This window comes from Pristiophorus japonicus, chromosome 4, assembly GCF_044704955.1.
Source record: "Pristiophorus japonicus isolate sPriJap1 chromosome 4, sPriJap1.hap1, whole genome shotgun sequence".
Lineage (NCBI taxonomy): Eukaryota > Metazoa > Chordata > Chondrichthyes > Pristiophoridae > Pristiophorus > Pristiophorus japonicus.
The window spans coordinates 266,138,499-266,162,173 of NC_091980.1; the positions used below are offsets into that span (position 1 = coordinate 266,138,499).

Sequence of the window (23,675 nt, forward strand, 5' to 3'; positions counted from 1 at the left end):
CTCCAGCAAATTTGTCAAACATGATTTCCCTTTCATAAAACCATGCTGACTCTGCTTGATTGAATTCTGCTTTTCCACATGTCCCGCTACTGCTTCCTTAATAATGGACTCCAGCATTTTCCCAATGACAGATGTTAGGCTAACTGGTCTATCGTTTCCTGCTTTTTGTCTGCCTCCTTTTTAAAATGGGGGTGTTACATTTGCGGTTTTCCAATACGCTGGGACCGCCCCAGAATCCAGGGAATTTTATAACCAATGCATCCACTATCTCTGCAGCCACTTCTTTTAAGACCCTGGGATGTAAGCCATAAGTTCCAGGGCACTTGTCCGCCTTTAGTCCCATTATTTTACCAAGTACTACTTCATTAGTGATAGTGATTGTATTAAGTTCCTCCCTCCCTATAGCCCCTTGATCATCCACTATTGGGATGTTTTCTCTTTGATAAAAACCGATGCGAAGTACTTATTAAATACCTTTGCCATTTTTTGATCATCTTCTACAAATTGACAGTTCATAGCATTCTAAAACTACCAGTAGTTCATAGCATTCTAAAACTACCAGTGGTTTCCTTTTTTAATTTAATATACTTATTCTGCACCTTTGCTATCTCTGAGTGCCAATTTCTCCTTTGACCTTATCGTAACTAGTTCACTCATCTTTCTAAATGCTAACCTAATCCAACCTGGTTTTCTAGTTTTTGTCCTGACTTTTCCCCTTTCTAGTTGCATCTTAAATATTACCATATCGTGGTTACTTCTCACCCACCTTTAACTTATCTATCTGATCTTTTCAATACTCCTATCAGATCTAACAGCACTTCTGCCTTTGCAGGCCTGCTGACAGACTGTTTGAGGAAGGACTCTTGTACACATTTTAGGAATTCCATTCTCTTTTCTCCATTTTATCACTCTCTGTCCCAATCGATAGAGATCATTAAAATCTTCCAGAACAATAATTTAGTTATTGTTTCTCATTTCTTTAATCTGACTTCAGATTCCATCATCAATCTAAGTTAGTTTTTAAATGTACTTTCTCCAGCTCTTTTTTTAATTTGTATCTTCCACACTTCCCCATCTCCATGCAGTGGGTGACCTGCTCCAAGGTCTCCAGTAATGCTATATGCAGTTCTCCAATAATCCACCTCTGAAATGGCCACTATGAGGTATGCCAGAGCAGCTTAGTGCAACTCTGTGTAGTGTTTCCTCACTAGGCCTCGACTTTGCACCTACCTTGCTTTGATGCAAGACACTAGTGCTCGCGTGCAGTGGTCTAATATAACAGCCCATCCTTTCCAAGGTATTTTCTTGTCTGTTAAGTACTAAGTTCACTTTCACTCTTTCTTTAAAGCAGGTCTATTCCAACAACAACTTGCATTTATATAGTGCCTTTAACATAGTAAATCATCCCAAGTTATGGAATGAAGGTTTTAGTGGAAAATACTGCTTTTCAGAAGGTAAATTATATACTTGCATGTTTTAAAATATATATTTATCATAGTTGGAGGTGTGCACCGATTCCCTTCGCAAAAGACTGTGATAAGCAAGGCGTGGAAAGCTAGCCAGTATACAGAAGCAAACTTTCACTTGGGAGTGACACCTGCTGTTGTGAGAAAGCGATACAACCTCACTGCAAGTGATATTGGGTCTCATGAGAATAACAGTCAAGCAGTGGCACAGGTATGTTAATGAAATCATTTTAAACCCATTGGTAAGCTGCACTTCAATATAATCCTCTAAACCAGGGTTCTCAACTATTTTGCTTCTGCAGCCTCCCTCCCACGTGATAAAAATTCCACGGACCCCCATAACACCACACAACTTGTATTTATATATTTTGTAATGTTTTATTACCTTAAAGGCGCTATATAAATATAAATTGTTATAGCACCTTTAACGTAATAAAATATCCCAAGGCACAGGAGCTTTATCAAATAAAATGTGACACCGAGCTACATGAGGAGATATTAGGGCAGATGACCAAAAGCTTGGATAAAGATAGGTTCTAATGAACGCCATGAAGGAGGAAAGTGAAGTAGCGAGGCGAAGAGATTTAGGGAGGGAATTCCAGAGCTTGGGGCCTTGGCAGCTAAAGGCATGGCTGCCAATGGTGGAGTGATTAAAATCGGGGATACTCAAAAGGCCGTTACAGGAGGAGTGCAGATATCTCGGAGGGTTGTAGGGCTGGTGAAGATTAGAGATAAGGAGGGATGAAGTCATGGAAAGATTTGAAATCTTACACACTGTATCACTAATTCCTAAAGTTTGTATGTTAAACCTTGAGACTATGATTAGGTTGTTACAGATAGGGGTTGGGGATTACAGTAGTATTTCGGGTTATGATTTAACAGGTTAGGGATCGGGATCAGGATTACAGTTAGGATGTTAGATTTAGGGTTGGGGATACCAAGGCTAGGAGAGGCACTCTGGAAAGTATGGGGAACTTACCCTGACCCGTCGCCATTTCTCTTCATTTACAGACGTTCCCAGAGAGTTCCCAGCACTTGCTGTTGCTCCCAGAGTTTGGTGCTTACACTGTGCTTTCGGGCTGGAGCAAACCCGGGAATCGGTCCCCCCGGGGTTTATTAACCCATTCCCCCCACACCTCTTACCCGCTGCATCTCCACCAGCCAGCGCATGCTCAGCACACGCTGCCTGGATAATTGACATGAGCTCCAAACCAATTGGAAGAGGGGCTGGAGGCCCGAGTAGGTCCTTCAACCAATCGGAGTGTGTGAGGGGTGAGCTGTTGTATAGAATCTGGTTATTTTTGGTGGGGCACGGGCCCCCGGTTGAGAACCCCTGCTCTAAACTTCCCTATTGTCTATTAGTTAAATGAGTATTTTGCACCTAGAAATATGCAGCATGTGTCTCAGAGGAAATCAACCACTGTTGAGCCTCAAACAACAGCGTCCTTGGGTAAAGTTACTGTGTTCAAAAGGGGAGAGGCGGACACTGAATAGAAAGCGAAGGAATTTGGGGGGGCAGGGGAGAGAAAAAAGATGTGGTTGAAGAGATAGAATTGTGGGAAGCTGGGTGATGGTGAGGAGCTTGTACAGTTTTGGAAAATAATTCAGAGAGCAGGGGTTGAAAGATTAAAGTCAGAGGAATGGAAGATGTGAGCTGGAACACAGGGCCGGAGATTCCCCAGAGAGGGTGGAGCAAGACCACAGAGGATCCTGAAGCCAAATAGTGAATAATGAAGGGGCTACAGGGAGGGAGGAACTTAAAACAATCACTGTTACTAAAGAAGAAGTACTCGGTAAAATAATGAGACTAAAGGTGGACAAGTCCTCTGGCTTGCATCCTAGGGTCTTAAAAGAAGTGGCTGCAGAGATAGTGGATGCATTGGTTGTAATCTACCAAAATTCCCTGGATTCTGGGGAATTCCTAGCGGTTTGAAAAAAGGAAACCGACAGAAAGCAGGAAACTATAGACTAGTTAGCCTAACAATTGTCGTTGGGAAAATGCTGGAGTCTATTATTAAGGAAGTAGTAGCAGGACATTTGGGAAGGCATAATTCAGTCAAGCAGAGTCAGCATTGTTTTATTAAAGGGAAATCATGTTTGACAAATTTGCTGGAGTTCTTTGAGGATGTAACAAGCAGGGTGGATAAGGGGGAACCAGTGGATGTGGTGTATTTGGATTTCCAGAAGGCATTCGATAAGGTGCCACATAAAAGGTTACTGCACCAGATAAAAGTTCATGGGGTTGGTGTTGGGGGTAATATATTAGCATGGATAGAGGATTGGCTAACTAACAGAAAACAGAGTCTGGATAAACGGGTCATTTTCCGGTGGCAAATGCTAACAAGTGGGGTGCCGCAGGGATCGGTGCTGGGGCCTCAATTATTTACAATCTATATTAATGATTTGGATGAAGGGACCGAGTGTAGTGTAGTTTGATAATACTAAGATGGGTGGGAAAGCAAGTTGTGAGTACACAAAAAATCTACAAAGGGATATAGACAGGCTAAGTGAGTGGGCAAAAATTTGGCAGATGGAGTATAATGTGGGAAAGTGTGGTAATCTGCTTTGGCAGAAAAAATAAAAAAGCAAATTATTATTTAAATGGAGAAAAATTACAAAAAGCTGTACTACAGAGGGACCTGGGGGTCCTTGTGCATGAAACACAAAAAGTTAGTATGCACGTACAGCAAGTAATCAGGAAGGCAAATGGAATGTCGGCCTTTATTGCAAGAGGGCTGGAGTATAAAAGCAGAGAAGTCCTGCTGCAACTGAACAGGGTGTTGGTGAGGCCACATCTAGGGTACTGCATGCAGTTTTGGCCTCCTTATTTAAGGAGGGATACATTTGCATTGGAGGCAGTTCAGAGCAGGTTCACAAGGTTGATTCCTGAGATGAAGGGGTTGACTTATGAAGAAAGGTTGAGCAGATTGGGTCTGTACTCATTGGAGTTTAGAAGAATGAGAGGTGATCTTATTGAAACATATAAGATAATGAGACGGCTCAACAAAATAGATGCAGAGAGGATGTTTCCACTCGTGGAATCTAGAACTAGGGGGCATAGTTTCAGAATAAGGGATCGCCCATTTAAAACTGAGATAAGGAGAAATTTTTTCTCTGAGGGTTGTAAATCTGTGGTATTCTCTGCCCCAGAGAGCCATGGAGGCTGGATCATTGAATATATTTAAGGCGGAGATAGAGACAGATTTTTGAGCGATTAAGGAAGTAAATAGGGTTATGGGGAGCGGGCAGGAAAGTGGAGCTGAGCCCATGATCAGATCAGCCATGATCTTATTAAATGGTGGAGCCGGCTCGAGGGGCCAAATGGCCTATTGCTGCTCCTATTTCTTATGTTCTTAGTTCCTGAACAAATTGGTGAGCATTCAGCAGGATAGACATGCTTGTGACTGACCTAATGAATTATAAGAGGTCATTTTATACATTTATTTCCTTAATTTTTTTGTTTCTGTCTGAAGTTTCAAAAATTTGGCTTTATCAGACTTTCATTAAAATGAAATGATGGTGGGCTGTAATAAAAATGATAGAATTCTCAGTTCAGTTGATCTGTAGTATATTTCTGCAAATTAATTGGGTCTTAACTGTTTTATCCTTCAGTTCCTGGAGCAGTATTTCCACCAGATGGACCTCGCAGAGTTTATGCAATTATTTGGCACCAGCTTTGTTCACCACACAAAAGTCGATAATGTGATTGGATCCCAAGGAGGTATAAAGGCAGGCTTGGAAGCCAGCCTGGATGTGGAATACATTATGAGTACTGGTGCAAACATAACTACCTGGGTCTTCAGTAATGTAGGTAGGTTTTTATTGAATTTCCTATTTACTAGTCATCATCATAGACAGTCCCTTGGAATCGAGGAAGACTTGCTTCTACTCTTAAAATGAGTTCTTTGGTGGCTGAACAGTCCAACACAGACCTTGTCACAGGTAGGACAGATATTCGTCGGGGGGAAGGGGGAGGGAGGTGGCACTGATTTACCACACGCTCCTTCCGCTGCCTGCGCCTGACCGAATCTCAACGCTGCAAGCGTGAAGAGAAGAGCTTAGCACCCTCCCGGATGCACTTTCTCCACTGAGGGCCGTCTTCGGCCAGGGACTCCCAGCTGTCAGTGGTAATGTCGTATTTCACCAACGAGGCTTTGAGGGTGTCCTTGTAACGTTTCCACTGCACACCTTTGGCCCGTTTGCCATGAAGGAGCTCCGTGTAGAGCAATTGTGACAGTTTAGTCATACTTTTGTGTGTCCTTCTTGAGGCATTTGTCTTTCACTACTTATTCAGCCAAGTATGTGCCATCTGGTAATTTTAACTCTAGTGGTTTTGATTTGTTTAAAACAAAACATTTACATCTAATGTGTAACCTCAAGATACTTCTGCTTTTGCACAGCTTGTGACATTTAGCTTGTGACATTTAGCTTGTGGTTAGTCACACGATGTTAGTGATACAAAGTTCACATTTATTTGTTATAAGTCTGTTTAGTAATTACTTGGCAGGATGTAAAGATCTAGCTGTACAGATATAATATTCTTTTGAGAAATGTTGGTTAAATATGTAATTATGAATTTGATAGCAAACTTCCAAAGCAACCAAATTCCAATATAACAAATCTTCTTAGAATATGTTTGACCCTTATCTCTTATTATAGACCACTTATAAGAATAAATCCTTGAAAATAAGATATTGTAAGTCCCCATGAATTCCTGGAAGGGATATTTGCTGGACATTTGTCATATATATATATATTTCAGTAACTTCACTAAGAGTGAAGAGAGAAATTAAGGAGTTTCCTTTTAAACGTTAGATAATTCAATGCTTTGCCACAGGGAGTAGTTGAGGCAAAGATCATTGCATCTCTTAAAGGAAGAATAGATAAGCATTTGAAGCAGACCCAAGATCGGGGTGACTATTGACACCACTGTGTTAGCCAATGAGTTGGGGGCTGGGCAGGACAAATGGCTGGAAGGACTTACAATCAAACAGTGAATTTTACCGGAGTGACTATTGACACCATGATGTCGGCCAGTGAGTTGAAGGAGCTGCGGTGCTGACAGGGTACTCAGCATCCTGAGTTACAGAGGGATTCTGCAATTTGTAAGTTTGTACATCTTCCCTACCCGTTCATATTTCAGAGTGGGTTTGTATAATTTCTTGTGCTTATTCTGTATTGACATTGTAACTAGAAGACCTGAAAAACCTTGGCAAGTGCCATAAATGTCATAATTTTAGGGTTGTGTGTGCACAGATTCAAAGCCTCCAGTTGTGTTAAAGTGATTTAACTTCCCTTAATGTTTACTTGTTCAACCCCATGCTCTTCTTCTGTGAAGAGGCCATTTCTGTGATGACACTTTAGCTGAGTTCTAGTGGAAGCAATGATCTTTGTGGCAGCACTCCACACAGCTGTGCACTTGAAAACGGCAACTCAGCCCAATGGTGGGCCCAAGTCCTGCAGCTGCATTTTAATTCCATATGGGGCCACACGTTGGCAGATTGAATCTTTGTACATGGAAACTTGAGTCACTGTGACTTGTGGGCTCTGCTTGCCTTTGTGGGTTTTAAGGTTTAGTGTGTATAAAATAAAAGATTATTCTGACATTAGTCCCTCATCACCCACACAAGCACAAGATCAATTTGTGACACATTGTAGCTAGTTTGCTGAGCAGAACTGATTAAGATGGGGCTTCCAGTGTGTTCATATGCTGCAGTAGTATATTATTTACTGTTCTTTGGTTATCTTAAATTCACCCTACTCTAAACTGAACAATTTCGTAATACAGGTGCAGCATCGAAAATCCGGAGTTCCGGAATCTGGACCAATCAGTGGCAGCGTCGTCCGGAATCCATAAATGTTCTGGAATCCAAACATGCCGACGTCAGGCTGCCACTGCCCTTATCTCTGGGCCTCCTCGCCCAAACATCTCCTCCGCGGTGGGGCCCCCGCCTGCACAGCCCCTCCGCGGTGGGGCCCCTACCCGCACTGCCCCTCCGCGGCGAGGCCCCCCCGCCCACACTGCCGCTCTGCGGCGGGGCCCCGCCTGATGACCTCATCGACGGGAACGGTGGCCGGAACAGCTCCTCCGCAGGACCCCCACCTTTCTGCTGTTCCGAAATACCCGAACCTGGGCTCTGGTGCTTCTGGATTCGTGACGTCAAAAAGACGACCAAATGTCCGGAAAAGTCCGGAATCCGGAACGGCCTCGGTCTCGAGGGTTTCCAGATTCTCGATGCTGCACATGTACTTTAATCTTCGAATGACTGCAGGTAAAGAGTTAACTGTTGTTGATATGTACAGTAATCTGACCCTTACAGGAAGACATGAATCCCAGGAACCATTTCTGGATTGGATGATTTTATTGAGCAATATGTCATCTATTCCATGGGTCCACTCCGTCAGTTATGGAGATGATGAGGACAGTCTGTCTGTGGCATATTTGAAGCGAATCAACAACGAGTTAATGAAGGCTGGTGTCCGTGGGCTCACAATACTGTTTGCTTCTGGTAAGTATTTTTCTTTGGATCTGATGGCAAATTGCTTTTAAAGCAAGATTTTCTTCCTTTGGTTTTAAACCAGTCATCATATGATGCACTGGAACTTGGAATTGAGAGTGCCTTTTCTATAGATTCGTCACAACCTAAACACTTCCAACTACCGTGGTCGTTGGTGAATTGTGAGATGTTTATTTGGCCCCATGAGGACTGAAAGAAATAATGAGCTGAATATCTTTTACATATTTGTACACATAGAGTATAGTTTTAATTATGCAGAAGAGAACACTTGAAACTTGTTAATTTTTGATTATTTAGTGCTACAAGTTTGAAATTAAAGGATATTTGGTTTCTAATTTCTAGCTTCATTGTAGTCTAAAATATCAATGTCAGATAGTCTGCTTTAGTTACAGTAATGAATAGTACAGATTGAACCTCCCTTATCCGGGACTCCCTTATCCGGCACCACCCCTTATTCGGCACCATTCCCTGCCGCTCCAACATGAACAAATTGAAGGCCTTCCTCGCTGCCCACTCCTGTAATCGCTGGCCTGACCCCGCGATCCCCCCCACCACCACCACCATGATCTTTCTGCCACACTCCCAGCCAGCCTGCCCCAATATCCCCTTGCTCAGTACGTGTACCATCCAATTTGACCTCCCCTTGTCCAGCAAAATCCCTTATCCGGCACAGGTCCCGAGGATGCCGGATATGAGAAGTTCAACCTGTATCTGCTTTAGTTCTAGTAATGAACAGTATATTGTGTTTTGTACTTCAATTAGCTTGGCTTTTAGTTTAAAGCCCCATATAAAGAATTCATGGAAAGGATATTTATCAGCTTGTTTTACAAACAGCAGTAGTCTCTTAACTACACCACCCAAAAGGGTATATTTTTTGTGTGCGTGTTTTTGGGTGGGGTGGGGTGTGTGGGTGTGGGAGGGGGGGGCTGGGTTGTGGGGTGGGGTTGCACTGTATTCCCAACGTGTTCCCGTCCTCACTGTTTGTACTTGCCTGAATTCGGAGGAGCAAGGGCCTATTTTAAATGGCAGTGTTGTTTCCTGATGCTATCGGGACACACACGCCAATTCCCACACCGAAAGTCGGCCCTTTTATTTTCATGGAACTGATGAGCATTGAGATGGGAGATATAGTTCAGCATGTTCCTTGAACTCTAAATATACAGCATACTATAGTGATTTTTACATTGTGAAAGTTATTAAAATTGATGGAAGGGATAATGCCAGTTAAAGTTTAACACTTATTAAATGGTGGAGCAGGCTCGAGGCGCCAAATGGCCTACTCCTGCTTCTATTTCTTATGTTCTCATGTTCTCACTTGCCTTTTGTGATAGGTGATGATGGTGCAGGCTGCAGAGAAGTTAGAAAAGGTATAAATATCTTCAGACCAAGCTTTCCTGCATCTAGGTAATGACTCAAATACATTGTGCAGCTTTTTTAATGAGTCAGTTTGTAGTATTCCACCACATGTTTTGTAAGACCAAACACTTACATATTCTAGCTAACGAATATGCATTTTTCACATCTTAACATTTAATAAATCACAAGTGACTTAATTATTTACGTATTTCACAACCCAGTATTGTTCTCCAGCAACAACCTATTTATCCTCCGCTCTTGGTAGCGGGTACTGGTCTTGGAGTGACACCGGATTGATGGTGGCCTTGTAATCGCCACATATCCTGACCGACCCATCCGCCTTGAGCACCGGCACAATCGGGCTCGCCCAGTCACTGAATTCGACTGGCGAGATGATGCCTTCCCTCAGCAGGCGGTCCAATTCGCCTTCTATCTTTTCCCGCATCACGTACGGCACCGCTCTGGCCTTGTGGTGTACTGGCCTGGCGTCCGGGTTTATGTGAATCACTACGTTGGCCCCCATGAAAGTGCCAATGCCGGGTTGAAATAATGAGTCAAATTTGTCTAGGATCTGTGAGCATGATACTCGCTCCACAGAGGAAATTACATTGACATCGCCCCATTTCTAGTTCATGACAGTAAGCCAACTCCTCCCCAGTAGTGCGGGATCGTCCCCTGGGACAATCCAGAGTGGCAGTCTGTTCTCCAAATCTTTGTGGGTCACGACTACCGTGGTGCTGCCTAACACCGGAATGATCTGCTTTATGTAAGTCCATAGCTGTGCGTCAATCGGCGATAATTTTGGCCTCCTTGCCTTGGACGCCCACAACTTTTCGAAGTGTTTGATACCCATCAGGGACTGGCTGGCCCCTGTGTCTAGCTCCATTGATACTGGGATGCTATTGAGGAGCACTTTCATCATTATCGGTGGTGTCCTGGTGTATGAACTGTATACGTGCTCCACATGAACTCGCTGAACTTCAGCTTCCAGCGATTTCCCCCAGCGTTCATTTCTGCAGGTATTTTGCTCACCTCTGTAAACTCCGACTGAGTGTGTGCCTCCCCGCCTCCAGCATGAGCTGCTGTTTGAAACAAAAGGTCCCTTGCCAATCGATCGTCCCTGACTGCCCCTGTTATTGCCCGGAGAACTGTGTGCTGCTTTAACAATGTTGACTCTCTGTCCCAACCATTCCTTAACACAGTACCTCTCGTCTGTTCTGCTAGTGGCCATGCTCGCGTGGTTTAAATCCCAGTTTCTTGTCGCCATTGATACGTCCTTACTATACAGTATAAATGCACACGAGGCCCATGCTTGAGAGAAGGTCGGTCTGTGACCTGTCCTTTATTTCATAGCACTCAAGTGAAGGAAGTGGGTGGAGCTTCCCCTTTTATATCTGAAGGTCTAGGTTAGGAGTGTCTCCCACAAGTTCACCACCTAGTGGTCAGTGTTCTCACAGTGTACAACTTAGGTCAGATTATACATGGGTTACAATGCTGGTTGAATACATGACAAATTCCATGGGCTTGAATCTTAGTTTACAGTGTCTTATGAGTGACTATCAAATGGTTTCGGGAAGTCCATATAAATAACATCCATCGACATTCCCCTGTCCACTACCTTTTACAAAAACATGTTAGCTCTCTCTGATCAACTGAAAGTTTTCAAGGTGTTTAGTCACCCTAGCCTTGTAATTTCTCGTCAACAGATGTTGGGCTAACTGGTCTATAATTCCCTGGTTTCCCTCCTTTACCATTCTTAAATACCGGAGTGACAAGCACAATTTTCCAATCTAAAGGAACAGTTCCTGAATCAAGAGAACGTTGGAAACTTATAGTTGGGGCACCTGCAATATACTCACCCACTTCCTTTAAAACCCTGGGATCAAAACCATCTGGTCCTTGTGATTTGTCACTCTTTACTGCCATTATTGTCTTCATTACTGTTAATTTGCTTACGTTAATTTTGGTGATTCCCTGCCCCTGATTCAATATTAGTTTCCTTGGGATTTCCGGCATTCTTCCTCCACTGTAAAGTAATTATTCAACATGTCCGCTATTTCCTTATTGTCCTTGACAATATCACCAACATTAGTTTGCAAGGGGCCAACATTGTTCCTGACCATCCTGTTTTCCCTAATATCATTTAAAAAAGATTTGTGTTGATTTTGATATCCTTTGCAAGTTTATTTCATACTATCTGTTTTGTCACCCTTTGCTGTTCTTTGTATCTTTCATATTTGGCAGGATCTGTGCTATTTTTTGCATTTTTGTATGCTTTTTTTTTTTAGTTTTATGTTGTCTCTTTACTTTTGTTGAGGCCAATTCACTAAATATATTCAAAAAGGAGTTAGATGTAGTCCTTACTACAAGGGGGATCAAAGGGTCTGGTGAGAAAGCAGGAATGGGGTACTGAAGTTGCATGTTCAGCCATGAGCTCATTGAATGGCGGTGCAGGCTCGAAGGGCCGAATGGCCTACTCCTGCACCTATTTTCTATGTTTCTATGTTTCTATCCTTTAACAATCTGGATAAAGCTCGAAATGTTGAGTTCCTGCTGACCCGATTAATATTTTTGTTGCAAGAACCAATTGTGAACTCTAATGTGCTAAATTAGAATTGGTAATAAATAAAAGGTGGCACATTGGCACTCCAATGAAGAGTTGGGATGCACAATGATGTCCACAACCACCAGTGCTCAGTCGTGTTAAGTCTTGAGAAGTTAAGTGACTCCCCACACCAAGGGTACCAAAATTAGAAAATGTTGTCACCCTGCCCAATACACAGCACCTAGTTGCTGGTTGCAGTGCTACGTTGGCAGAGACCTGGTAGAAGGAGCTGGCATGCCATGTGTTGTACAGAGGAACCTAGAGAAGGAGGGAAATATAGGGGGAGATTTTCAACCTGCGTTCAATGTGGGCGGGGACCCCACCCCAAGCCACGATGAGGGGGCCCAAACCATTTTCAGATTCAGGCCTCAATTGAACTCAGCTGGCAAGCTGCAGGCACCAAACATGCTCCTTCACTGCAGCTTACCATTTTGGTTAAATAAAAATCATCTGGCTCCTACTCAAAACTGGATGGAAGGTTTGGGGGTGGGAGGGTGTTGCCAACCACAGGGGCACAAGAACAAGCGCGAAGATCTTTGATATAAAAACTGAAAAATGCTCGAAATACTCAGGTCAGGCAGCACCTGTAGAGAGAAAAACAAGAGATAACGTTTCAGGTCAATGACCTGAATGGCCTATTCAAGTTCCTTTAAAGACTGCCGCTCAACGCCCGTTATAACTGGGCCTAGCATGCTCGGCATACACTCTGCCCATTTGTACATAAAAATTGCAATCGGGATGCTACAATTGACATAAGACCCATATTTGCATATTTAAACAGCCTCTCATCCATTATGAGCAAGAGTGTTAGGAAGTCCAGTGTGAAGGCCAACCTGAAAATTGAATCAGTTGGACATTGGGTGTCAAAGGGGTGTGGGAGGTGCCCAGCCGATCTTTCCTCTGCTGGTCACTCGATTTGTAGGCGAGATGTGGGTGATTGTTAGTTGAAGATTGCCCCTTTTATGTTTTATGTATTTATTTCTTATTACATATTTAATCTGTTTACTGTACAGTTTTAAATGCATTTTACAGAAATTATATCCATGCAGAAGGCAACATTTAGTTAAAGATTAATAATAGTTACAAAAGAAATTAACAGAATTACGGATTTCGGGAGGGGAAAATGCCCATCATAGAGCATGCCATTGGAATGAACATCATCGTTGTGTATGATGCTCAGAAGTAACCAATTATAAAACTTCTTTCAGTCCATATGTTACAACTGTGGGAGGAACTTCTTTCAAGAATCCATTTCAGATTACATCTGAGGTCACGGACTACATCAGTGGTGGTGGATTCAGTAATGTGTTTAAGATGCCAGACTACCAGGTAAGTAAACCAGCTGATCACAAGATTGATTTTTGTTTTACTGAAGGTAACTTCCTAATGAACAGGTATCCCTAGGCAATGCAGACATAGGATTAACCTGAGATAGTTACGAGATGTTGACTCGTTTCAATAATGTAGTAGTGTTGAATGTCTCATCTACTGCACTGTTGCCTGGTGGTACCAGAACAAAAGCTTTGCAGACTAGGCTGATCAGGATTAATCTGGCCTAATCTCCATAAAGCTTAATCTTGTGATTTATGATTCCAATGCAGCTCGAGTTCTATTCAACAAAATTTTTCTTGGTTTTATGAAGTACAGTAGAATCTCCAACATATGGCCCCTTTGAGACTGAAGTGTGTCTTTAACTCCGAAATGATGGATAATAATTTTAGAAGAGCATTATTTCTTTAAAACACTGTTTCTGGATAGAAGACATGCCTAAACTATTATGCTCATAATAAAGGATGAAACTGAGTACTGTATGCAATGAGTAAGTGTGACCTTAGCTCCTTTAATTAAACTCCAGAATGTTGGTACAGCATGGGAGGCTTGCTTATATACAGTGCTCCCAAGGGATGCTGGGATCCCTTGGGACTCCAACAGGTAGGCCTTCTGGTGGTGGTGTGATACAGGTTGCCAAGGGTTACATACATAACATCACTCTCTCGTAAAGTCAATAGTACACTTATTTACAGGAAGAGACGATCTGGGGCTTTTCGCTCCCTTGTCGATTGTCATGGCGCATGGAACCGACTTTAGCAGGCTCTCCATGTTCCGTTGGAAAATTGCCGCGGCCGAACGAGTCTCAAACGGACAACAGACCTTTGTGCAGGTGAGGCCTTTCGAAGATTCCTCCAGCTCCTGCGTCATGTAGGCCGAGGTCTGGTCCAACTTGGTGAACGTCTTTCCTCCAGCCAGGGTCGCAAATAGGTCGACTGCCTTGGGTAACGGGTACTGGTCCTGTCGTGAAATACGGTTAATCATTACTTATAGTCCCCACAAATTCTGACCGTGCCGTCACCTTTGAGTACCGGGACAATCAGACTGGCCCACTCATTGAATTCCACCAGCCGATGATGCCTTCTCGCTGCAGCCTGTCCAGCTCAATTTCCACTTTCTCTTGCATCATATACAGTCCGGCCGTGCCTTGTGGATGGGTTGTGTACCGGGAACCAACTGGATCTGCACCTTTGCCCCCGAGAAACTTCCAATGCTTGGCTCGAACAACGATGGGAATCTGCTCAGAACCTGGGCACATGAGGTGTCGTCAACGGACGAAAGCGCTCGGATGTCGACCCAGTTCCAGCGGATTTTTCCCAGCCAGCTTCGGCCGAGCAGTGTGGGGCCATCCCCTGGCACAATCCATAGTGGGAGTTCGTGCACTGCTCCATCATAGGAAACTTTTACTTCTGCGCTGCCAATTACAGGGATCAGCTCTTTGGTGTAAGTTCTTAGCTTGGTGTGAATGGGGCTGAGCTTGGGCCTGTGTGCCTTGTTGCACCACAGCCTGTCGAAGGCCTTTTTGCTCATTATAGACTGACTCGCATCCGTGTCCAGTTCCATGGATACTGGAATTCCATTCAGTTCAACTTTTAACATGATCGGTGGACATTTCATGGTGAAGATGTGTACCCCGTACACTTCTGCTTCCTCGGTTCGAGTCTCTAGTTCAGCATGATCCACCATGGATCGATCTTCCTCTGCAACGTGGTGGTGTGCAGGGTTTTCAGCTCGTCTGCACATTTGCTGGAGGTGTCCCATTGTTCTGCAGCTGTTGCACGCATAGTGTTTGAAGCGGCATTGATGGGGCCCATGATCACCTCCACAACGCCAACAAGGTGTTAACTGCCTCGCATTAACGATTGATGGCGGACTCTGGGTCATCTGATGTCATGGAGCAGCCGGCGTGTACGTTCTGCCATGTATATTCCTGCTTGAGAACGACGTTACTTTGTGCACAGTACTAGCCGAAACCTCTTAATACTGCAAAATTTGTTTGGTGCTATCACTGGTGGACATAAATGCCTGGGCTATCATTATGGCTTTGCTCAGATTCGGTGTTTCAAAGTCAATAGTTTGTGAAGAATAACCTCATGGCCAATGCCAAGCACAAAAAAGTCTCTTAGCATTTGTTCAAGGAATCCATCGAATTAGCAATGTCCTGCAAGGCGCCTTAGTTCGGCGATGTAGCTCGCAACTTCCTGGCCCTCCGACCGTTGACACTTGTAGAACCAATACCTCGCCATCAAAACGCTTTCCTTCAGATTTAGGTGCTCTCGGACCAGCGTACGCAACTCTTCATAGGATTTGGTTGTTGGTTTCACCGGAGCTAGAAGATTCTTCATGAGGCCACAGGTTGTTGCCCCACAGACGGTAAGGAGGATTGCTCTTCGTTTGGTAGCGTTCTCGTCCCCTTCCAGCTCGTTGGCCACGAAGTATTGGTCGAGTCTCTCCACGAAGGCCTCCCAATCGTCCCCTTCTGAGAATTTCTCCAGGATACCAACAGTTCTTTGCATTTTCGCGCAGTTGTTCGTTACCTCGTCGCCAATTATTATGCTCATAATAAAGGATGAAACGGAGTACTGTATGCAATGAGTAAGTGTGACCTTAACTCCTTTCATTGAACTCCAGAGTGTTGATACAGCGTGGGAGGCCTGCTTATATACAGTGCTCCCAAGGGATGCTGGGATCCCTTGGGACTCCAACAGGTAGGCCCTCTGGTGGTGGCGTGATACAGGTTGCCAAGGGTTACATACATAGAAAATAGGTGCAGGAGTAGGCCATTCGGCCCTTCGAGCCTGCACCGCCATTCAATGAGTTCATGGCTGAACCTGCAACTTCAGTACCCCATTCCTGCTTTCTCATAACATAAACTGGTTTAAAAAAGGCAGTATGCCCTAGTGTACTGCAGTGAGCACTAAACTGCAGTACCTCTTCAGTCCGGGATTCTTTAGTACAGAAATATCCCTGGTCCGGCATCAGTCCTGGCATAGGGGGTGTCCATTGGGGAAAATAAATTGTGGCTCCACGTGTTAAAACGCACGTGTGATGCATTTTGCATGACAAATCTTGGTAGCCTTGCCCTGGCCAGCTGGAGGTTTTACACACTGGCTGGTGCTGTGGTTTGACACACGCTCCTCACTGCCAAGGCCACCTCTCCTTGCCTGATTGGCGGCAGGTGCGCATGCTCTGAAGGCTGCAGCGCCGTGCTGAGCCAAAATTTTCCCCTCCCCCCTGGTGGCGGGGTGGGAGTTATTGTGTGTGTGGTTATGTGTGCGGGCGCCTCGGTGCGGGGAGGCTGTCGCTTCCACCAGTCAGGCTCTGCTCCTGGCTTACACACGGATTGGCGCCTGGAGTAGGATCGTGTGTAAGGGTGGGCGTCTCTCCTTGACTTTATCTCTGATCGCTAGTTTTTTTGTGTGTATGTATGTGGGTTTTTTTTAGGTGTTAGTGTTCATTGAAGTGGGCTGGGCAAGGAAAGGGAAGGGAAAGGCAGGCAGCTGACTGAGGCGCTGAAGCTGGGCCTGAGGATTAAAAACAGAGTGATTCTGAACAACTAAATGCTGCACAGTAGGCTTCTGCGCAGAACGCTCCCGGGTCGTTGTCACCAGTTGACCTCCCATGGTTCGGAAAATTCTCAGGACCGGTGCCGGTGCCGGACCAAAGGGTGCCAGACCAGAGAGATCCAACTTTTGTACTACTCATGCAGGTACTGTTGAAGAATGGAAATTTGAGCTAGAAGACTAATGCTATGAAACATACTTTGGATAAGTCACCCTACCATTTGCACTCTCTTCCTGTGGAGACGTGCTTAGCACGAGAATATGAACTCAGCGCATAGGGAAGTACAAGCCAGCATCCCTCCATTCCTTGTTACAATGCACTAGAGTGCCAACAAGCTTTCATGTGTTGATGTATGTGAAAAGGATAGAAAACAAGTAAGAGACATTCAATGCTTCAGTCTTCCAATTTACATTACATTTTTTTTTCACATCTCACCATATTCTTGTCGTTTGACCAAATGTTATTTACAATCCATTAAGGTAGTCACAACTCACAGCGCCATCTCCAGGTCAAGGGCTTGAACAGAGTTTGTCATTGTGTCTTTATCCCTAGAACAGTCATGCACTATAGACTAAAATGTCAGTTAATTTTATTAAGCAGATTATGAAAAAAATCAAAACTAAGGAAAAGATAATTAATTCTCCCCAAAATGTACTTTTAGTACAAGATATTAATGGGTTTAAAAAGTTTAGGTTACTCTTGACTGTTCTAAGTAGATGTGATATGGCACATCTTTTACCCTAAACATATCTAATTTCACTTACAGGCTGCTGCTGTGAAGTCTTACCTCAAAAGGATGAAATCACTTCCCCCAGATACCTACTACAATGCTCGTGGCCGTGCCTATCCTGATGTCGCAGCTCTATCTGACAACTACTGGGTTGTGTCCAATCTAATCCCTATTCCTTTTGTTTCTGGGACATCAGTAAGTTGAATCATTATTTACATGGTACCTAAAACCCCTTAACCATAATGAGATTTTTTAAATCACCATAACATCACTATAGTCATAAAAATCAAATTCAGTTTTCAACAAGACGGTTCCATTGCCGTTTAACCACCATTGGCATGGATTACAAATTGGTAATATCTTCAGTCTTTCTCTTGCTGTGCTGACTGAGATTTATTCATTGATAAAGATCTTGAAAGGCACATAATTACTGGGCTAAATGCGTTTGAGACTTTTGTTATTTAATGAAATATTTAATGTGGTTTTGGTTTTCTCTGCAGGCCTCAACTCCGGTCTTTGGTGGTATCTTGGCCCTCATAAATGATCACCGGTTCCAAAAAGGTCTTCCAGCTCTTGGTTTCATAAACCCATTGCTTTATAAATTACAGGAGAATGGTACATCTGGGGCATTCTTTGATGTAAGTTCAACAAGACTATTGATTCAAAATTGCCACAATTTGTTTATTGCCTGATATTTTCTAATAAAAAGTAATGTGAATGAATTTAACTAGATAAGGATGTCCTTGCTGGGGGAATAATAAATGTTTCTAGTTTCTGAGATAGTGGCAGTACAGAGTGATTTCCAGATCAATTATTGGTATATCTCAGAATCAGCAGCTACACTACAGCAACTATGTGCCTTAATCCCAATTTTAGAATAATGCTCCTTACCACACAGTTCCCATACAAGACAGCCTCTTTCGTTGTCCACTATTTTCAAATTGTCAGTAACTTTGTGCTGAGACTTACACTCCAACTAAGGACAAGATGATGATTCCCAAAACTCACTTTACTTAACTTTTTTCATCTCGTCACACAGGTCTAGATCTGGATCTAAAAGCATACTTCAAAAGATGAAAAAGGAACTGAAATGAGGCAGCCCATAAATAAAATGCTTACATTTATCAAAGAAAAGCACATCCAAATTGCTTTCAAAGCAATCATACTGTGAAATATTCTGTATATAACATCAATTTAAAATGTTGCTACTTTGAATGGGGCTGCATTGAGGGGGAGCAGCCAGTTGCACCATCACACGAGAGTAATATTGGAGAGAGGGTAAAATGGGCAGCCAACCCAAACCTGCCCATTTCAGTTCAGAAGTTTCGATTAAAATGAACCCCCCATATTTTATATGACTGGGATTGTTCCTCAACCAGTGCTGGAAAAGTCTGTGCCATTTAATGTTGCATCATTTAAGTAAATCTAGAAAGTTGATTGTGATCCTTTGATGTGGAAGGGCATAACTACTTCCTCAACAGCCCAAGACAAACTTCTGATTCCTTTTTTCCTTGGTTACTATGGTGCAGCTACAAGCTGCACCTTGGCAATGACAACCGCAGGCATGGGGGTTAGCTTCCACATGTACGCTGGCAACACCCAGCTCTACCTCTCCACTGCCTGTGGGGTGTTGGACTGCTTGTCCAATGTCCAGTTGTGGATGAGCCACAATTTCCTCCATTTGAAACAATGACCAATGCCATCACAAACATATGCACTCTTGCCACCAATTCCATCCCATTCCTCGTCCACTGGCTCAGCTTGTCTGTTCGTAACCTCAGCAACCTATTCCAACCCCGAGCTGAGTTTCCAGCCCTAATATACTTCATCACAATATACTTCCACCTCCATAAGATACCTACCACTGTCCACCTTGGCCTATCGGCCAGCAAAACCCTCACCATTCCATTATCATTTCCACATCCAATGCATTCTTCAGCTTATCCAAAACTCTACTCTCCATATCCTGCACTGTTCACCTATCACTTGTCCTTGCTCACCTATATTGGCTCTTGGACCTCCACCAATTTACTCATGCTTAAATCCCTTCATGGCTTTGCCCCGCCCTATGTATGCAACCACCTACAAGCCTCAAAAAACTCTCGTCTTTTATGCATCCCCCATTCGATACAAAGATGGGAGAAAAAACAATGTGTGAGGAGGACATAAAAAACCTGCAAAAGGACAGACAGGCTAAGTGAGTGGGAAAAAATTTGGCAGCTGGAGTATAATGTTGGAAAGTGGGAGGTTATGCACTTCGGCAGAAAAAAAAAAATCGAAGAGCAAATTATTATTTAAATGGAGAAAAATTGCTTAGTGCTGCAGTACAGCAGGACCTGAGGGTCCTGGTGCATGAAATACAAAAAGTTAGTATGCAGGTACAGCAAGTGATCAGGAAGGCCAATGGAATCTTAGTCTTTATTGCAAAGGGGATGGAGTATAAAAGCAGGGAAGTCTTGCTACAGTTATACAGGGTATTGGTGAGGCCACACCTGGAATATTGTGTAGTTTTGGTTTCCATATTTAATAAAGGATATATTTGCTTTGGAGGCAGTTGAGAGAAGGTTCAGTAGGTTGATTCTGGAGATGAGAGGAATGACATGAGGAAAGGTTGAGGAGGTTGGGCCTCTACTCATTGGAATTCAGAAGAATGAGAGATGATCTTATTGAAATGTATAAGATTATGAGGGGGCTTGACCAGGTGGATGTAGAGAGGATGTTTCCACTGATAGGGGAGACGAGAACTAGGGGGCATAATCTTAAAACTGAGATGAGGAAGAATTTCTTCTGAGAGTTGTAAATCTGTGGATTTCGCTGCCTCAGAGCTGTGGAAGCTGGGTCATTGAATAAATTTAATACAGAGATAGACAGTTTCTTAACCGATAAGGGGTTATGGGAGCAGGCAGGGAAGTGGACCCGATCCATGATCGCATCAGCCATGATCGTATTAAATGGCGGAGCAGGCTCAAGGGGCCATACGGCCTACTCCTGCTCCTATTTGTTCTTATGCCCTTTGACCCACTATTGGCAGCTGTACCTTCAGCCATCTAGACTCCACACTAATTCCATATCCAAAATCCCTCTGCCCACCTGCCCTACTTCATATTCGCCTCTTTGACCAAGCCACCTCCTAATGTTTCCTCCTTGGTTTGGTTTGGCATCCACTTTTGTCTGCTCACATCTCTGAAGTACCCTAGGAAGTTTTTCTACGTTAAAAGGTGCTTCATTGAATATATTTAAGGCAGAGAGAGACAGATTTTTGAATGATAAGGGAGTCAAGGGTTATGGGGAATGGGCAGGGAAGTGGAGCTTCATGAGCCCATGATGAGATCAGCCATGATCTTATTGAACGGCAGAGCATGCTCGAGGGGCCAAATGGCCTGCTCCTGTTTCTTAAATGCAGATACAAAAGCAAAATACTGTGGATACTGGAAGTCTGAAATAAAAACAAACAGAAAATGTTGGAGATACTCAGCAGGTCAGGCAGTGTCTGTGGAGAGAACAACAGAGTTGATTTTTCAGGTCGATGACCTTTCATCAGAACTGGGAAATGTTAACATGCAGTAGATTTTAAGCAAGGGCAGGGGCAGGGGCAGGGAAATGGGATTGTTGGGGCGGGGGGGGGGGCAGAAAAGGAAAGGTCTGTGATAGGGTGGAAGGCAGGAGTGATTAAATGACAACATTCAATACAAATTACAAAGCAAAAAGAGATGGTAATGGGACAAATAAAGAAACAAAAGATGGGTCTAGAAGAAGTGTAAATGGGAATGGCAGAATCATCAACAGCTGCCATCTGGAACAATAAGGGTAAAGTTTATGGTCTGAAATTGTTGAACTCTATGTTAACTCGAGAAGGCTGTAAAGTGCCAAATCGAAAGATGAGGTGCTGCTCCTAGAGCTTGCATTGAGCTTTGTTGGGACAGTGTAAGAGGTCAAGAACTGAGGTCAGAGTGGGAGTGGAGCGGAGAATTAAAGGTGACAGGCAACCGGAAGCTCGGGATCATGCTTAGGGACTGAACGGAGGTGTTCCACAAAGCAGTCACTCTATCTGCGTTTGGTTTCCCCAATGTAGGAGACCGCATTGTGAGCAGCGAATATAGTATACTAAATTGCAAGTAGTACAAGTAAATCACTTTCTCCTGTTTGGGGCCCTGGATGGTGGGAGGGGAAGAGGTAAAAGGGCAGGTGTTACATCTCCTGCGCTTGCACGGGAAGGGGAGGGGTTGTTGGAGGTGACTGAGGAGTGCGAACAAGAAACGGCACCAATGTATCGGAAAAAGAGGTACGGGAAGGGACCGGAGTATGACTGGAACAAAGAATGTTCCACATAGCCCACAAAGGTCATAGCTTGGACCATGTGGGTTCCCATAGCAACACCTTTTAATTCGGAGGAAGTGAGTGGAGTTGTTCAATGTGAGAACAAGTTCAGCCAGGTGGAGGAGAGTGATGGTGGATGGGGACTGGTTGGGCCTCTGTTGAAGAAGCGGTGTGCCCTCAGGCTGTCCTGGTGGGGGATGGAGGTGGAGAGGAATTGGACGCCCATAGTGAATAGGAGATTTTTGAGGCCAGGAAACGGCGGAGGGTGTCGGAAGAGTCGCGGATGTAGGTGGGAAGAGCCTGGACAAGGGGAGAAAAAGAGAGTCGAGATAGAAAGAAATCAGTTCTGTGAGGCAAGAACAGGCTGAAACGATGGGTCTACCAGGGCAATCCTGTTTGTGGATTTTGGGAAGGAAGTAGAAGTGGGCTGTGTGGGGTTGGGGAACTATGAGGTTAGTGGCTGTGGAGGGAAGATATCCAGAGGAGGAGATGAGGTCAGTGACAGATGAGCTATATAAATGCAAATTATTGTTGTAGTATTTATTGTAGTAGTATTTATTATACTTGGTCTATTAATTCAAAGGTTTTACATTACTTTTTACAAGTTTCCAGATGTAGTTTGAAGTAACAATCTTCAAACTACACCTGAAAATTAGGATGACACCATTTAGAAATGTTAATTTTTTAAAATCCCAATCTGGGTTTCTTTTATTCATACCATTTAATCTGGGTAAAACTGGTTCATGCCTCTGTAGCCCCTGTCCTGTTGAGTGAGAGAATGCTGGTGGAAAAGGATGCAGTTGGCAGAAATCACTAGCGAAAGCACGCGGATGTAATAGATACAAAGACAGAGAGAAATGGGGATAGTCATCATCATCATAGGCAGTCCCTCGGAATCGAGGAAGACTTGCTTCCACTCCTAAAGAGTCCTTTGGTGGCTGAACAGTCCAATGGGAGAGCCACAGACCCTGTCACAGGTGGAACAGACATTCGTCGGGGGAAGGGGGGGGGGGGAACTGACCTCTTCACGCTCGCGGCATTGAGATTCGAAGAGCTCAGCGCCCTCCCCGATGCACTTTCTCCACCTAGGGCAGTCTTCGGCCAGGGACTCCCAGGTGTCAGTGGTGATGTCACACTTTACCAGGGAGGCTTTGAGGGTGTCCTTGTAATGTTTCTGCTGCGCACCTTTGGCTTGTTTGCTGTGAAGGAGCTCCGCATAGAGCAATTGCTTACGGAGTCTCGTGTCTGGCGTGCGAACTATGTGGCCTGCCCAGCGAAGCTGATAGAGGGTGGTCAGTGCTTCAATGCTGGGGATGTTAGTCTGGGCGAGGACACTGATGTTGGTGCGCCTGTCCTCCCAGGGGATTTGCAGGATCTTGTGGAGACAGCGTTGGTGATATATCTCCAGCGATTCGGTGTCTTCTGTACATCGTCCATGCCTCTGATCAATACAGGAGGGCGGGTATTACAACAGCCCTGTATACCAAGAGTTTGGTGGTAGATTTAAGGGCCTGGTCTTCAAACACTCTTTTCCTCAGGCGGCCAAAGGCTGCACTGGCGCACTGGAGGAGACGTTGAATCTCCGCATCAATGTCTGCCTTTGTTGATAAAAGGCTCCCGAGGTATGGGAAGTGGTCCACGTTGTCGAGGGCCACGCCGTGAATCTTGATCACTGGGGGGCAGTGCTGTGCGGCGAGGACAGGCTGGTGGAGGACCTTTGTCTTACGGATGTTAAGCAGAAGGCCTATGCTTTCATATGCCTCAGTGAATACATCTATTATATCCTGGAG

At 44.2% G+C, this 23,675-nt stretch overlaps 1 protein-coding gene across 1 annotated transcript in view; it reads left to right on the plus strand.

The window, feature by feature from the left end:
* Positions 1-23,675, plus strand: part of tpp1 (tripeptidyl peptidase I) — a 38,084-nt gene that overhangs the window by 9,177 nt on the left and 5,232 nt on the right. The window contains exons 6-12 of the mRNA XM_070879414.1: positions 1,499-1,677; positions 5,079-5,277; positions 7,787-7,975; positions 9,316-9,388; positions 13,154-13,274; positions 17,605-17,763; positions 18,069-18,206. Of these exons, the coding sequence (XP_070735515.1) occupies positions 1,499-1,677; positions 5,079-5,277; positions 7,787-7,975; positions 9,316-9,388; positions 13,154-13,274; positions 17,605-17,763; positions 18,069-18,206 (1,058 nt within the window). The remainder of the gene's footprint in view (positions 1-1,498; positions 1,678-5,078; positions 5,278-7,786; positions 7,976-9,315; positions 9,389-13,153; positions 13,275-17,604; positions 17,764-18,068; positions 18,207-23,675) is intronic.